Raw genomic sequence first — 18,030 nt, forward strand, 5'->3', positions numbered from 1 at the left:
ATCAGAAGAATATGTCTTTGCCACAGAACAACCAAGAAATACGTAAGCGCACGGCTGCTTAGATGCTTGGTTTTTCTTTAAAAAAATTCCCAGAACAATACAATCTTTATTCCTAGAGTTAAACCTCATTCTGTTCTCCCTGTAGCCATGTGTTCTGTTCTTACTTTTGATCACTATTTTTTCAAGTACTAAATATTTTTCCCCCATTGCCTCTGTTTCAATAGCACACTTTCACTCAAGACAGATATAAACTGATGTCTCCTAGTGGCTCATAATGTCATAGGAGCATCAACAGGGACATAATATGTCAGTGTTACGAACACTTTATTGTGATAAGGAGGGAATTAAAAAGATTTGAATCCAGCCATTGTCACTGCTACTTTTAACGTTTTCCTCCTGCAAATGTCATCTTGAGGACTTTTCCAGATATCTTGTGCAATTTCACTACTTTTTGTAACAGTAGTAGTTAAACATTGTTCAGATTCCTGTTACTGACCTTCTGTGTGTACAGCGTTACCATGCAGACCATGAATTCTTAACAAGCACAACAGCTGCAGTCAGGGTACTTGGGTAGTGTCTCTCCAACTCCCAGCCACAGGCCCTTTTGTAACCAGATAACACACAGACACACAAATACTACCACCTTGTTAGCATGGCGTGTTAGCATTGTGGACGTTGCAGTTGGCAAGGCAGTCATGTTGAAAATCCCCTGTCATCGCACCTTCAGGATGTCAGACACTGGCTTTACACGATATCGAGCAATGCATGACAAAAGAAATACTGAAAAGTGTTGGCTTGCTGTATTTCATTCATTTTATTTCATATTAGCACAGGAACTTAGTGCATATGGTTCAGAAAGAAGAAATTACTGCGACACATGCATGAAATATTTCATATAAATTATCAAAGCAAGGGCTGCTCTCTCTTTTAGACTCATCAATTTGAAGAACACCCTAACATTAGCCTTCAGATGACTTTACATTATTTCCACTTACTTTGCATTCTTGTACCTACTGTGCTTGTAAACTGCTAAATGACTAAATGTAAATGTACACTGAGCACAAGAGCTGATGTGTAGATTGCCCTCGTTTAGTGTAAAATAGACTCACTCACAAGGCGTTGGTATAGAGACTGTGTCAACTGGCATCTGGTTAGAAACTTAATTCAGCTCAATGGAATTTCCTTACACAGAAATGACATGTCTGACTTACTGGAAGTTGCTGTTGAATTTCCATCTTGTAAATCTCAGTGACTCAATATGTGGCACAAATACTGTGGTAGCATCGGGGCTGTGCCATCTTGTGACACAGGACTGCCCAGATGCTGTATTTCCTAGTCTGTACTCGCTTTAGAACTGTTTTCGGTTCTTGCTTTTAATTGCTACTTTTACAAGTAATGACTATTTTTTCCTACTACCAGTGTTTCAGCAGTACGCTTTTACATATCAGCTGATACACTGAGAATATAGATAATACCTATAGACATTTAATTCGGCCTTTGGTCCGTGTTTCTAATAGCTATAAAACAACATTTTACTCTATTTGCTGTGATATGGGGATATTAGTACAATTAAGTCAAAAGCTGCAAAAATCAAGAGCAAGGAGGTGATCAGACAGGTCGGAAAAAAGAGGATGGTTTAGCCCAATTATTCTTAGCTTTTTGGAGGTGAAACTGAGAGAGAGGGCAGTGAAGAAGAGGAAACAAAGTCTAACACTAAAACAGGCTTCTTTAGATCATAGATACTGAATCTTTTTATATGTAAAAACTTACTTAACATTCTGAGTGGATTGAAGACATCAGACCGCGAGTCAGGACAGGTACAAACAAACATCAAACGTGACATCATGAGACGTCTAAATAGCGTTCTTAATTTTCTGTGTAAACATGCAGTGTCGTCTCACTGTGAGCTTTCAGCTATCTCTACCTGTCTTACTACCTGTTCTAGGTTGGAGAGCGTTTGGCTCGATACGATGTGGAGAAGCGATGTGCAATTGAAAAGGAGGACTATGACTTGGCCAAGAAGAAGAAGGAGCTGATGGAGGAGTACAGGAAGAGTGTCTACAAGCAACTAGAAGTCCACAACCTACTGGACATGACAATGGTCAGTCCACCTACATAGTATGAGTCAGTCAGGGGATGGAATGCATGATGGGAAATAAACACTATTTGAGCTTAATGTTTCACTATTACATATGATGAGGAATTATTATTAGCAGAAAAAACATAAAGTAACATAAACATAACCTATTCTACCCAAACTGTATTCTGTTCTTTCTCTCCCTCATGTGAGCAGATCACCAGTACAGCAGGTTTATCTCCTGCCCAGCATCCTACTCCCCTTCTGCCTTCTCCAAGTCATCGTTCAGCCCCCACCAAGCCACCAGTGTCCACAGAAACGTTCAGGAAGGGGAAAAAAAATCAAAATCAGCAGTCAGCCGCACAAACCGCTGTGCCCAAACAGAGCAGCCTACCTGACACACCTTTCACCCCTGCTGCTGTACCCAAGATTGATGTAAGCATCTCTCATCATCACATGTGCTGACACACTGTTAAACAGCAAGTTCCATGTCCAATGCCAGTAGATACCTAAAACATATTGTCTAATAGTTAATTGATGAACCCTCTCTGGATGGTCAGTGATGACACACACAGCATTTTCTCATTAATAATCCAGTTGTAGACCCGTGGCTTCTTCCACGCACATATTCTTCCTGTATTACTGTAAATATAATCAAGGCCTGAAGCCCCTTTGGAGCATGTCTCCTGACCAAACCTCTGTAGTGCTTGAACCCAGAGCACCAAGGGAGATTTTGACCAGCAGGGGCTTTTATGCTTTGCTCAAGGCCTACTAAGACCGGCCCTTCTACAGGTTTGGGTTTCACTATTTAATTAAAAGCGTGCAACAGGTGGCTGACTCCAGCGGCAGCCAACCTGGCCCCAAGGGAGGGCTTTGAACCCTGTGTTAAGCAGCAGGGTGCCAGTTGGTCCACAGGAGCAGGAGACGGTGCTCGCTGGCTGGATCTTCGGTTTGCATAGAGTTTAAACAGTCAGCGTAATCCTAATGACAAAAAGCTATGGCAGAGGTGATAACTTTTTTAGAAGACATCCATCCCAGGCTCAAAGGAGTGGATCAGTTTTCTATGAGCTTTCAAAATGAATGATTTCCAGAAAATTTTGTTTTTTGAGTGTGTGGAGCTACTGAACATATAGCAAAATTACAACCCCATTTCTAAAAAAAACATTTTAAATGCTGTGTAAAATGTGAATAAAAAGAGAATGCAATGATGAAGTTAAAATGCTGATGTTCTTGCATTTTGGTGACAGGTTACCAGTGTGCCTTATGATGAGAGGCCACTGCCAGTCCTTGAGAAGAAGGAGCATTTGGAGGATAGTATCCAGATCCCTGCAGTAGACCACTCCCCTGAATCTGATGGGCAAAGGACTCCACGCAGCCCTGAGATGAGCGGAGAGCCAGAGCCCTTAACAGAGAAAGCCCAGAGAGAAGCTGGCCTTCCGATAGAGGTTTATGGAGAGAGCCTGGTAAGAAACCTTCAGGCAGAAATATGAACTTCTAAACTGTTTTAACTCAATTTAACTTTATCCTGGCTTTTTATTTCCACATATGGAAAACACTGTTTTTGGTGTCCCTTCAGAAAGTTCTCCAGCACGTTTTTAGCAAGATATGATCAACTTATTAAGTTTTATGGTCAAAATGGTTAAAAAAAAAGTCATTAGCACTTTAGTTAATAGAGAGTTAAGCTCCTTAACTGTTAGGCTTATCAGGGTCGAGCTGGTGCATTTTCAAAGGATCCTTTTGAATTATTTTATCTTGAATTATAATCTGCGGACATAAGCATGGTCTCTCTCAATAGGAGAGATATGCATTGGCATATTTCTATTAATGTCTGCTTGAATACCTGGGTATAAAGTTAACCATATCTTTGCCCTTTATCCTTTTACAGGTGGCTGGGGCATATTCTAAAACCTGGTGCTGCAGAGAGAACGCTCTGCTGGCTGTGCACAAGAAGCTGTTGGAGGTGTCCTCCACCACCCCCAAGGAAGAGCTGAGAAACATGATTAGAGCTGCAAGCTTCCTGGTCAAGAAAACCCTGCTGGATAAAGTCACATCTGTGAGTCATTTGCTCCAAAATGATGTTATCTTGGTGTGAAATACGGAACCGTTAAGGCATAGCTATCACCTTTACTTTGTCCCTGTCAAAGTGTTTTATATGTCATCTCTGCTGGATTCCTGTTTCAACCAGAACTAACATCTATGTCGTTAAAACACACACGCACGCACACACACACACACACACACACACATCAGCACCCTCTTAACAATGTTTCCCCTGTACCACATGCAAACCCAGGTCTCTCTCCGAGAGCTGGCTTCTTTAAACAAACAATTTTGACAAGGATGGCCTTGTGATCCCTCTCTGAAAGTGGCCCACGGCTTGTATGGCAATGAGAAGGGCGGTACAGGAATAATTCCACCCATTTCTTTTCCTGTCCAAAGTGATACCCAGAATGCTCCATTAAGATCCTAACTGAATTTGCTTTTCTTACAAATGTGCCTCAGTTTAGCCTTTTAACCAATAAAATACTCTATATTCTAAGTCTCTGCTTATAACACTTGTATGTAGGTAGTTGTTGTATCTCTTTACAGTCTGAAACTATCAGGTAAACACCAAATTACACAAATATTGTTTAGTTGATTTAATTGACCTGTAGGAAATCAGTTAATTAGCAGCTTTGCTTTTCACTGTCAGGTAGGAATGCCTTGATAGCTACAATTTTCGATTTCACACTCTGCGTGCCAGCTCAGGTTAATCATCGCAGTTTAGTTTCTCTGCTAATTCACAGCTGTGTGTTCAGTCATCATTATTATTTATTGAGTCCCCTTAATTAGCTTCAATTCAAATGACTCTTACCTTAGGTTTTCCACGCCTCACTGAAGCTGCTGCGGCTCATATTGAGCCAGTTGATCCCAGGTCTGGGCCTGGGCCGGACTGAGGTGACTCACTGCTTGGAGCAGACGTTTCCCAACCTGCTGGCCAGGACTGGAGACTCGGCGAGCCGTCCTCGGGCCGCAGCCGTCTCTTTGATACAGGTATTGTAACTCACCAGGCTGCACATGTTTGTTTTCCAAACCCGAACCAGGGTTTGTATCCCCACCCCGCTATGACCGGGGTGCAGTTGGTGAGAGGCCGGGGTAGCTTGTGCTTGTTGAAGAAAAGATGGTTGTTGTGGTGTGAGGAGCAGTGACGGCTGGCATTAGGGGAGTGACGCTGGGACGCCAGTGATCACTGTCTAGCCTCGTGGAGGTTTTGTGGGTCCAACTCGATGAAACACTGATGAAAGGAGGTTCCCACCTGATGACCCCAGCGACATGTTGGTCAGCGCTGCTCACTGGTCTCTATAGGGAGTTATTCACTCAGTCTGGTCCATTTTTTTTTTTTCAGCACAAGTTTCTTGTGTTTACTTCAAACATCAAGCCCATTATCTTCCACCTTCTTATGGCCAGCTCGGTTCCACCTGAACGGTTATGTTTGTTTTGTTTAGAAGAAAAGATGACTTTACTGTCACTCTTTTTTGTTTGCTTTCACAGCTCTGCCTTTGCTTTGCAGAGCAACTTTCAAACATTGGTTTAGCAGGTTTTTAGAATCAGAACCACTGTTGTTGTCAACTCTTTAAAACAATGTCATGTTGTGCAGTATGCTGAAAAGAGTTCTAAGCATTTAAAATATTATTTGTATACTTGCAAGAAAATGCACGTGAACCCTTAAGTTTAGCCTATTTTTCTTAAATTATTTGGTGATAAAATGTCATCTTAGCATCATCTTAACCACAGTTCGAGACATTTCTGTCTTCCACTTAGAGTCTCATGCTGTCCAGAAATCTCTACCACACAGAACAGGGTTGTTACTTGCTACCATCTAAGTCATAAGTGGCCTTGATATATGCTATTATCTCTGTGTTGTGCTGTCTACTATTGATTATATCACAGAATCACTGGTTAAACATGAAGAGTTCTAAAACCACGTTTTCTGTGTGCCATTGTCTCAGATATTGTGAAAAATACAGAATACTGAAATGTAAATCAAGTTACAATTGAAACACATTCCTGCACTTTTAGAGGTTCAGCCTAATGATTAATTACTTCCAAGTTCATTCCTTAAATGTCAAAATGAGCTCCGAGATGAATTCATTACGGTCCTATGGTTCTGGAAGAGCTCCTCTGGGTTATTTCATCAGATGAATGGAAAGAAGCAACACTGGGGCCAAAGATTCAACAACACTGATAAAAATATCTCAGTTGCAAATTAAAGCATTCCTCAGAATAACTCTAACCTCTCTCAGGTGAATTCGAATGCACGATATAGAGTCAGCGTCCTCCACGAAAAGATTGTTCTTCCACGAGTTTTGAGTTTGAGTTTTCTTTCCTTCGAGCAAAAGTCGTTTATGCTTCATGTTACAAGTTGGATTACCAGCAATCACTTTACAGTCAGGAAATATCAGATATTTAGGCATAAACATTTCCTCCAGGCTCTCAGAGCTAACAAAGCTAAATTATGTGCAATTATTAAAGACAGTAGAGGACGATCTCTCTCGTTGGAAGTCCTTACCTATATCACTTATGGGGAGAGTTACAACCATTAAAATGATGATACTACCAAAAGTTAATTATTTGTTCTCAATGATCCCCATAAAACCATCTGCTACTTGGTTTAAGTCACTAGATTCTTGCATCTCCAAATTTCTGTGGAAAAACAAACCATCACGTATTAGTTTAAAAACCCTACAGAAGACCAAGGACTGTGGTGGATTAGATTTACCTAATTTTCAGCACTATTCCTTAGCCAATAGGTTACAGTATATATCAAAATGGTTTAAACCTAGCCCAATAGATGAACCATGGATAAATGTAGAACAAGCATTGTGTGATAATCTGGAAATCTCTGACCTGCCACTTATTAGTCAAAACGTAAAACATCACAAATGTTTCAAAAGCATTAACATCAGCACCTCTCTGACAGCCTGGTGGGAATTTCTTAAAATAACAAAGTCTTCAATTGTCCCATGTAAGCTTACACCCATCTGGAACAATCCTGACATACTGCAAAACAAAAAAATGCTAAACTTTACTCTGTGGAAGATCAAAGGAATCAAACATCTGGAACATATAATCCAAAATGGAAATTTTATTTCATTTGATGAGCTCATATCACAACACGAGATAGGCAGCAATAAATTCCTAGAATATCAACAACTTAAGTCTATAATAACAAAGAAATATATCCCCCACCAACCAGACTTACAACTCCCGACTAGGGTAGCAGAATTTCTAAGCATCTGCACCCCAAAACTACTATCAAAAATATATAAATTATTGTCTAAAATAGATGACACAATGTCTCTACCGTCCTCAAAATGGGAGGCAGATTTATCCATCAGTTCTAGTCATAGCTTCTGGCCACCTGTTTGAACACCTTTAGAATGACTCAGAATTCTAATTTACAGCTCATACAATACAAAATCCTTCATAGAACACACTATACAGGACAAAGGATGTTCAGGATGGGTCTAACACACTCAAACATCTGCTCACATTGCACAGATAACACACCTGATGATTATGCACACGCTTTGTGGTTCTGTGCGCCTGTCCAGAAGTTCTGGCTTGAAGTCTGTGCGGACCTATCAACATGGCTAAAGTGTAGCATCCCTGCATGCCCCACACTGTGCATACTGGGTGACTTAGACAACATCAACATGGAAATTAACTCAGCACACATGGTTCTCACAGTGTTATGTATCGCAAAGAAAACTATTCTCATGAACTGGAAAGCGAAGAACAATCTGTGTATTAACCAGTTTAGAAATTTTCTTTTAGATTATATTAGCATGGAAACAATGTCTGCCTCCTCAAAACATCAATTGGCTGAATTTCATTCTCTCTGGTCCCCTCTGATTAGCTTTATCACTTAGTGGTGGTGGTGGGTTGCTGTCCCGTCGCTCTGGGCGGTTGGGTGTGTGCTGGGGGGGGCTGTGTGGCTTCGGGCGTCTGGTGGTCTCTCGGGTCGTGGGGACCGGGTTGGTCATTGCTGGGGGGGACTGTGTGTCAGGCTTGGAGGGCAGTTTTGGGGGCTTGCGGGTGGGACTGTCTTGCGGTGTGGGGCGGGGTCCCTTAGAGGCCTTGGGGTGGTGGCTGCTGGCTCTATGCCGGGTGGCTGGGCCGCTCCGGCATGGGTGGTGGTGCTGGGCCTGGGCCCTGGTGGCTGGGCGCTGCCTTGCGCCCGGGGGGGGGGCCCTGCCTGTGCCTGGGGGGGCTGGGTTGTCCTGGACGCGCCACAGTATGGGTGGGTTGGTGCAGGTCCTGGTGCCGGGCTTGTTGCTCTGGGACCTCCAAGGTGTCCGCAGATGGTTGTTTTTTTTTTCAGGGTGTTGGGGCGTGCGGTGGGGGGGGGCGGTGCTTTTCCCCTGTTGGGGGGGTGGGTGGGGGGGCCTGGGTGATGGTCTGGGTGATGGTGGGTCTCAGGCCCGGGCTGCTGCGACTGGTGTGACCGGGTGGTTTGTTTGTTTGTCTGTTTGTTTTTTGTTGTTGTTTGTTTGTTGTTTGTAGAGGTCCTCCGGGGTGGGGTGGGGTGGGGCGGGATGGGTACCTTCTGGGGGTACAGTAGCTCCCGCAATATGGTCGCTGCAGGCCCCGAGCCTGGTGGACATCAGCCCCTCCTGCCCTGTGTTGGCTCCCAGGTAGCGGGGATGCCTATTGCAGCCAGTCCCTGGCTGCCTTCTCCGGTGGAGAGTAGCTCCCCCCGGTGTATATCCCCATACCCCTCTCCCTTCTGGCTCCTGTACACAGCACACACTCACACATGAAGGGTTTTGGGGCCGTGTGTGTTCGGTGGGGTGTAGTGGATGGGGCCACGTAGGTGGTCCCCTTTGGTTGCACTCTGCAGTTCCCCGCCCCTGTTTTAATTACACCTTAGACATTACTACTTATCAAACACACACTCACACACACACATTAGGTCTTGGGGGGTGGTTACACTGAGTGGCATCTGGTGGGCGGGGCTCTTTGGGTATGTAGGCTGCCCAGAGGGCCGCGCTCCCAGTTCTACAAGTTTGGCTGCCCCTCAATTTTATCGCTCACTATTAGAAAATATTGAAGAGCCAGAAGGGTGAGGGGAGGGGTCTTCTTCCCACACCCCTGCTTCCTGGTTGCTGCTCGAGGCGGGAGGGGCCAAGAGGATTAATTAATTGTTCTGCTGGTTCGGGGTCTGTGGTGGCTGGGGGGCTGCTGGCCCCCTGGTGTGCCCGCTGCACTACACCCCAGCGGAGTTGAGGGAGGGAGGACGTGTGGATGTATGGGACGTGAAAGTGTGTGTGGTAATGATTGGGCCTGGATCTGGGACTTGCTGTCGCCTGGCCTGGCCTGGCCTGCCTGTGCTTCTCCCGATGGGGGGGCGGCATTGCCTCTCTCCGCTGCTCGCGACTTCACCCACCTGTGGGCACGTCTTGGCTCCCAGGGCACTTGGCCAGGGGTGCTGGGGCAGGCGCTGACCCACTGCGTGGCTGTCTGGGGCACTTGGCCCTCCTGGGTATTGGGTGGGGCCTCTGCCGGGGGGTTTGGGGGCGCTCGGGCTCCCGGGCCCGGGTCCAGTGCACGGCCCATGTCTGGGCGGCTGGGACCTGGCGGGGTCGGTGGGCTGTTGCCCCTGGCTCTCTGAGGGCCTCTGCCCTATGCTTATGGGGGCTCTATCCGGGGGCTTCCTCTGCCGTCTTCTGGGTGGATGCGTGGTTGTCCCTGCGGTGGGCTTCCTGGGTTCTGTGCTCCGTGGGGGCTGCTGGTGGCCTGGGTCTTGTGGCCCTCTCTGCCTGCTTCTGATTGCTGGGGGGGGGGCTGTGGATTGTGGCCCTGTACACTTATACACTCATAACTAACCACGGTTACCATGTAGATCCTGTGCCATGGGTGTTGCATGTTCTCACACACACACACACACACACACACACATTCATTAGCCCAGTAGCATGCTCGCTAAGCAGTTGATGTGTTATCATGTCGTCTCAGGTCATCTATCCACAGCTGTGTTGTATGCGATTACCGCTTCTTGTGCTTGTTTTTGTTTGTTTGTGTGTTTGTTTTTTCTCTGCTTGTCTGCTTTCAGGTGCTCCTGGTGGCGCTAAGGCTGGATTCCCCTCAGAGGCCATGGATTGTTGTCTGTTTTGTTTTTTACAGGTGTAGCAGCTGGTTGTCTGGTTTTTGTTTCTATTTTTGTTCTGTTTCCTCTTCTTTCCTCTTCTTCTTTCCTTGTCCCCCGGTCCGGTTCAGTTCTATTACATGTTATATATTGTAAACAAAAATAAATAAATGGGCATCAAGGGGAGCTTTACATTTATAAAACTTCCCTTGGCAAAGCAAATCTGTTTGGCATCAAAGGTATTCAGACTACATTTCTGCTGCCATAATGCTGAACAGGACAAGGGGGAAAAAAAAAAAAAAAAAAAAAAAAAAAAAAAAAAAAAAAAAAAACAAGTTGGGTTGCAGCAGGAGGTATTTACAACAGAATAAAGGTCTCAGGAATATTCAGTTTCAATGCGTTCGGATTATTGCCCCAGCAACATTGATAAGTAAGTACATGTGGTATGTTAGTCCTTGAATTACGTATCACTGAAAAGTCATAATTCAAAAAGTCAAAGCTACCTTTAGAAAGCATTTACATGACATAAAGTGAGTGTGATGAGAAGGACTAAAACTGTATATAAAACTCATTTACATGCAGTCTATGTGTCGTTAAAGTAATTTGTTTATACCTGTGGAACGTGACAAATACTTGCCAGAGATGGAAATGAATCACTATCATCAACATGTGTGAATAAGCAGATAAAGGTGACGCACTCTAAACAAAAGACAGGAAATTTGAATTTTCATTTTCACAGTTGAGCTTACAAAAGGACGGAGCAGTTATACAGAAAACGTAAGGTCACGTGTAAGGTCATCGTCCAACAGGCCGATGGCAGAGGACATTCATCCAGAACGCCCACAGGAAGTTATTTCACAGTCCTGAAAAGAGCCGTGGCCACGAAGGCCAAGAGTAAAATTGCTTTTCCAGCGAAGAATAGCGAGCTTAATGAAATTTTTTGTTCAGTAAAGGATTTTTTAAAATCCTTGTGCTGTTATTAGAGTATATCCCATTTATTGATGGAAGTTTAAATGTTTGCTTCTCAGATTAGCTGGCTGTTAATTTATTTTCTTTTAAAAGCAAGCATTAAACAAACTACTACTAAAATAATTCTTGTGCTTTATATGCATCCTTGTTTTTCTTCTAAAACCATTCATTTGCACCACCCTTGAAGTTTATATCGTGAATTCTTCCTGTTCTATCTAACTCTAATGATTAGCGGTTGCAGTGGACTGATACAACGTGTACAAAACTTAATTCAGCTTTTCGTCCTACGAAAAGGTTACACGTGTTTGCTTGGTATTTGCAACTTTGTTTCCACGTGTGTTTTATCTTTTCCTTTTCTGTGTATGAAGCCGGGTGGTTCTTCAATTTAAAAAAAAAAGATGGTTGTAACTGCACAACTTAAAGATGCTGCTGCCATTCTCATAAAAACTGTCAAAAAACTGGAACTTTTCTCAGTTTCAGCTGCTGGTATGTCGTACAAATGTTTGTTTGAAAAAAGGTTGTACATCTCTAATTAATTAAGTTAAGTTTGGCAGAATGGAATGAGATTCCTTCATGTTGCTCATGTCAAAGTAGAGATACAAAAATGCGTTTCAGCACAGGACCGGAGTGCAAATCCTATATTATATACAATACTCGACTGAGAGCTTGAACTGATTAGTTACATTTCAATTATTTTACTCATCCCATAGAGTTGACCACAGAGACCACTCCCAACTGCAAAATCATTTTATTACAGGTCCATTGCAACTCTGTCTGTGGTTAACTCTGCTGAGAGAAAAATCCTAATCTAAATAACATTCCAGGCTGAGCTCATGTTTGGTGCCGTAATGTTGAGCGTGCGTCGTGAAAACGTCCGTCTCTGTTGTCATCTTTGGACTACAGCCAATCAAATGTAGGGTTGAAATTATTTGTTCATTATATTTACCTTTTACAGAGTCCCACTTTTTGAGAGACAGGGTTATAAATAAATCCATATTTTGTACGTCAGTAGAATATGTGCTCAGTAAAAATTTTGGTTGATTAAAAATATAACTTGAGGTGTCATAAATTCATCCTTAACGCGAGATTAATGTCCTTCTGGCTCCGGATACAGGCTCTGGATACAGTGTGAATAAGGAGGTGTCGTGAGGAGTTGTCATGCTCTGCAACAGCCTCTGAACAAGCCTCGTGTTGTTCTCACCCTGACTTCCCAGACCGTTAAGTGTAACTGGAGCTGAGCCAAGAGTGCGGGTTTATTAGAGATGAGGTTGTGGTGTCTGTGCTCTGTACTGGTGCTTTGACATGGAGTACTGGGTGAGACCAGAGAGTCTTACTGGGCTGTTGCGTGGTGAGATGACGAACATTTTGCTTTCTGGAATCTGTCGCAGTGAACTCATGCATGGGTGTGTGTTTTGAATAAGAAGGGGAGTATGTTCTGTTGCTTGTAGTTCATAGACATAATTACCAAGTTTGTTTGAATTCTCTCTCTGTCCTGACTTGCGTCGTTGCAGAAGCTTGTGTTGAATGAAAAATAACTGTGTGGCAACTCACAAATATTTGTCAGGGCCTTACAGCCTACATTTTTACTTAATTTAAAGGTGTAAAGTCTATGAACACATCACGGGATTTCAACACTAAAAATGTCACAGTCATTGTTCCTTCCTTATGCCTCCTGTTTAGGAAATTGCTGTTTTGAAGGATGTACGGGCCCTTCAAACAATCCCTGGTGAGCTGGTGAAGCCCTTCAAATCCAACTTCCCCGCTCGTCTGGCTCAGAGTCGGGCTGAGCTGCTCGAGAAGCTACTGATGGAACTGGGAACAGAGAACTCTGGCCTAACCTTGGAAAAGGTCATCACGGTAAATGGCATCAAGCATGTCAGTGTCATGTTTACATCTTCAGTTGATCTGAATTATTGTGATACTCCAGTGAAGCTGAGAGTGACAGCGGCTGCGGTGAGCTTTTTAGAAAAAACTCACGAGTTAATTTAGTTTTCTTCACAAATCAAACGCTTGCATCAGAAATCAAGACTCCTCACGGTAACACTATGAGATTTAAAAGGGTAAGTTTTAGATTACACTTCCCAAACAGTAATCACCAGTTACAATAAGGACGGAAGACAGAATTTCAAAAGACAGATGCAGCCAAGGTTGTGTTTGGTTTGGGAATTGTAGTTAGGGAGTAAACCAGAGAACACCAGAGAATGCCCGTCAACTGAGTAATGACCACGGCGCTCATCTGTCATCAAGAATGGTCACACCTTCAATTATGCATTACTTTAAGCCCTATTTTTTAAAAGCACAAATCGAATAAAAATCCACCCACTTCGCTATCGTTTCGTGTTTTTGTACTACCAAGCTGTAAACGTGTTTACTTTAAACTTGAACAGAGTCAGGAGACTTCTTATGGGCCTATAAAGATTGACTTGCTTTTGCGGTCGGCCCCAAGTGGCCATCTGAGGAACTGCAATTTCAGTACTTCTGCGCTGGAGGTTTCATCTTTATCACAACAGCACGTCCCTCTATCCCATCCAATTCAGAACACACCACTTGAGACCAACTTCTAAAACGACAAGATAATATGAATAATCTCTTCAATCTTGATTTCTATATTCTTAAGATTTCGGGGTCACACTGTCTAAAATGATTTTCTGCCATGTGATAAATATTCCTTAGGACACGCTCATTATTTTGTAAGACTGATTGTAAAATCTACAACAGATAAAAGAAAAAAAAAATCTAAATTCACCACACATTAACAGCATCCCCGCACAGGTTTCACAGCTTTCTGTACAAGACAGTGTGTTGGTGTGTTTTTTGGTTGTTCCAGTCATACTCTTTCTAGTCAGGAAATCTTAGCTACAGCATGGGCTGGATTGCATTTTATGGCTTGTTCTTTATAAGATACATTCAAAATGATGCCTGTATTACTCCACTTAGAAAGTAGACATCCATCAAGCTGATTTTCTGTTACATTTGGTTTCATAATTACTGTGACTTACTGAAAGCCAGTCCCTTACTGGCCTTCTGTGGCCATTTAGTTTTCCTAAATAGGCTGTCAGTAAGCTCCAGTCAGCTGAGTCTATGCTGTCACCGCTGGCACTTACACCCCCTTTGCTTTTTTGGTTCCCAGTAGTGACCTAATGTCTTTCATGCAAACCATCCAGCTGTCGACCTGACAGGCAGGCAAGCTGTCCCGTCTCCTCTCTAGTTTAAAGCCGGTTTCCTTCCTTCCCCCAATTTAGACCTCCTCTTGACTCTGCTTGACTTTTATCAGCGAGATCAAATTGTTAGGTTTCTCCACCTCCTGAAGTGAAACACACCAAGTGCGCGGCTTGTTGAACATGTTTTGACATGCTCTTGGCCGGATCCTTTTGTAGTGCTTGTGTTTGCTTCTGAAACATTTTCGGTCTGGATTGAGATATGACGGCAGAGTTGTGCTTTTTTGTCCTCTGCTTGTCTTTTCTCCCCCTCTCACATAAAGAAGATGGAGCGGAAACGTTCAGTGACACCATACCAGCACTGAAACTCATGTATTATCGATGAATTGGCTTGTCTTCCATATTCCTTTGAGATACCAGGCGAGAAACTATGCTAAAGGGTCTGTGCTTCACGACCTCTGTATGTCACAAGCCCTTTATCAGCCTCAACTTGGCCGACTTGGACGGTGGAAAAATGTCCTCAAGGCTTCTAAGATGTATCAGATTCTTCATTTTTTAACTGTATTTATTTGATTTCATGTATTTATTTTGCTTTGTTTGTCCTATGGATTTCCAAAACCACATGAGTAGGAATTATTAGACCATGTCTGATTCAGTCATACAGTACAAGCATATTAAAGATAGGGGTCCTCTTCCTCAGGCCTCATAAACTACAAATGAACCAAAACGACTCCATCCTATCAGCCCTGCTAACTGAGGTGCATGTGTATACACTGGATGTATATACCTCAGCTACTGTACCTCATCAACCCCATCAGTTAGTGCCACAACAGTATAAACTACCACTGCTCATTTTGTCTGGCAGTAGCCACCAAAAAAGTTGCAAAAAACACATAATTTATGTTGAAAAATAAATAACGATTAAGTAAAAAGAAATTCTTAAAAAAAAAAAAAAAAGAGGCAGCAGTTTGAAATATGGATCCCTAAAGTTATCACTAAATTCTTCACAAGGAATATGTTTATGTATATGTTGTTTATTCTTTTTGCCACGGCTCAATCAGCCCATGTGACAAGCCCTCTTTACAGCTTTACAGTGCTAGCTCAGCTGTAGTTCAAACATTTTTCCTTTTTTCTGCACAGTTACCTGGGTGACCTGCTCCGAGGCTGGGGCCAGAGTGAAAAAAGGGGGTGATTGAATTTCCTGTGATTAAAATGAGAAGTGGGCAGCAGAGACAACGGAATAATGGCTGGCTGTCCCTGAGCCGGTTGAGCGAGGGATGGACGGCCTTTGTACACTGTTTACCTCTGCATGTTAATGCTCCCCACTGGCAGTTTGTGATGCGACTCTCCTCACAGACGTTACGCCTGATAATGGCCTCTACTTATGACACGAAATGCATACAACTTAATCAACAGTGTTGCTGTGTTACATATTAAAGAAGACTGCAACTATGGAGAATATTGTTTCAATAAACCTAAACATGTCTTTACACACATTCTCACACTAAGATCGTAAAAGTAAGTCGGAATTGCAATAGCTAGTCATTCATGTTCATGGAAAACTTGTTGTCCTCTGTCAGTTCTGTACAGCTGCATTGGAGCACAGTGCAAAAGCGGTTCGTGAGCTGGCTGTGCGCATCATCTTATCCATGTACCAGCAGCACAGAAGTGTCGTTCTCAGCTACCTACCAGCCAACGACGCCGTGGCACGGAAGAACTTCCTCTACAAAACCCTCTTTGATGGCTTTGCCAAGATTGATGGAAAACTGGTGGAAACTCAAGCAAGTGTTTTTTTTCTCTCTTCACTTCAGTTTCATTTCACCTCGATGTCTTCCTCACATAGAAAGAATACCAGTAACACCTGGATTCTCCATTTTCTATACATTTCTAATCCTAAAATCTCTGCTGTGGTCAAATTATTCACATGAAGCTGCCAGTTCACGGAAGTTTTTTTGCAATTGGAACAGGTTGTACTCAGGGAGGAGCAGCTGGTCGATGGACAGTGAAACTGCTGCACAGGCTAAACGGCGTCACTTTCTCACGCTGAAACACATTGTATAGGTTTTTAGAAAAGACTGTCCTTTTATTTGTCAAAGCTAACTTTCTTCACAGAAAGCAACAAGCTTTTCCTTTTCGTTTTCTTTCGATAATACGTTTTAAAGAAATTACCTTCAAACCCAAATGTGTTTGTTCATGGTTGAATTTTATCTAATGTAGAGTTTTCAAGGTATGCTGTCGTTTCATCACCCATGGTGATGTTTATGGAGTTACACGGTCACTGACCTTTCCACATTATCAACACAAATGTAGGGAAGTTTACCCTTGTTTACCCTGACTTTTCTCTTCCTAATTATGTACTGGCAAGGCTTTGCTCTTCACAATCAAATCACATTAAATGTAGCAGAAAAGAGCCGGAGGAGCTTTCTGGTCTTTTAAGTTAAAAAACAAAAACAAAAGATTTTGTGGCAGGAGAATGTTAATGATAGATATAATTTTATTCGATTGAAAAAGAAAAGGAGACACAGGGCATAATAGGGCTTAAATCGCTGTGACAAACAGGCTAATGGCATACCATGTTTTCACTCAGACTGTAAGGAAGGGCGGTAGTCAGCAGGACGGACAAAAGGAGAAGGAGATCCATTCCCTTCAGGAGCAGCTGGCTGTCTTGAAAGAGATCACAGTAGGTGGAGTTGTCATCATTCTGCGATTGCATCGCTTTTCTTTGCCATTACTAATTCGTGTTTATGACTTCACACAGACTTGGAAAAGTTTGCACTCAGGTGGTCAGACGCACATTTACACAATGTATCCGTCCGAATTCCAGCATTTATCCAAAGCTATCTGTCTCTGTTAAAGTGTTGTGTTTGAATCTTATTTTGAACTTGCGCTCTCTGACGTCTTTTCCTGTTTTTCTGTTTTGCTTGTGTAGGAGAGAGGTAACGAAAGCAACAAGGGACAAATGCCCAAAAAAGAAAATCACAAAGTTGATAAAGAGTTCCAAAAAGCTGCTAAAGCAGGTATGAACATATGCTCATATTGGAAAAATTGTTTTTGCTCACATCATTTTATACTGTACATCACCAGGTCTGAATGCTATGAACACAAAGAGAGATTACTTTACTTCTGTAAAGTAAAGTCAAATCAGCAATGCTTGTGAATTGTTGAGGTGCAGTAAGTGCGAGCATGTGGCACATGACATGTCCGTGTGCAAGTGGAACATTTTAAAGAGCCAGTGAGGTCACAGAAATAGAGGAGCCCATGGCATTTTGCCCCCTTTGCTATTTCTGTTTTTTTTTTTTTTACATGGCATTGAAACCTTTAAAAAAGTAAACAAAATCGCTCATTTTACAAGGAAAAGGACCTGCACACAAGCGTTGCTTGTTCCTTAGCAACGGTGCCAAGCGCAGTCTTTTTGCCTGAATTGGAACCCGAACTAATAAGACTTTTATGACCTGATTAGATTAACATTGGCATTAGCTGTAATGCAGTGATATGTATAAGCTTTTACAGTATTAGAGAAAATCTTTTCTCTCCTCGTCTGCCGTTGTTGTCTACGTTGCAATGCATTATGGGTAGTGGCGACATAAAATATCTGGAAGCTGAAACTGCTCCAGTCTCTTGACCCTATGGTGCGATAAATGTGACTTTCATTCAGCCTCAGTTTAAACCAGAGTGGAGGGGGTGATGAAAAGATCAAA

The 18,030-nt window shown here is 42.9% G+C and overlaps 1 protein-coding gene across 1 annotated transcript in view; it reads left to right on the forward strand.

Annotated features, from left to right (window-relative positions):
• cep104 (centrosomal protein 104) overlaps positions 1-18,030 on the forward strand; it is a 33,049-nt gene that overhangs the window by 6,527 nt on the left and 8,492 nt on the right. The window contains exons 8-16 of the mRNA XM_072366513.1: positions 1,946-2,101; positions 2,294-2,512; positions 3,325-3,540; positions 3,963-4,130; positions 4,937-5,110; positions 12,855-13,031; positions 15,913-16,113; positions 16,920-17,012; positions 17,262-17,349. Coding sequence (XP_072222614.1) covers positions 1,946-2,101; positions 2,294-2,512; positions 3,325-3,540; positions 3,963-4,130; positions 4,937-5,110; positions 12,855-13,031; positions 15,913-16,113; positions 16,920-17,012; positions 17,262-17,349 — 1,492 coding nt within the window. The remainder of the gene's footprint in view (positions 1-1,945; positions 2,102-2,293; positions 2,513-3,324; positions 3,541-3,962; positions 4,131-4,936; positions 5,111-12,854; positions 13,032-15,912; positions 16,114-16,919; positions 17,013-17,261; positions 17,350-18,030) is intronic.

Source organism: Leuresthes tenuis, unplaced genomic scaffold (assembly GCF_036924035.1).
Source record: "Leuresthes tenuis unplaced genomic scaffold, fLeuTen1.0.hap1 SCAF_16, whole genome shotgun sequence".
NCBI classification, from domain to species: domain Eukaryota; kingdom Metazoa; phylum Chordata; class Actinopteri; order Atheriniformes; family Atherinopsidae; genus Leuresthes; species Leuresthes tenuis.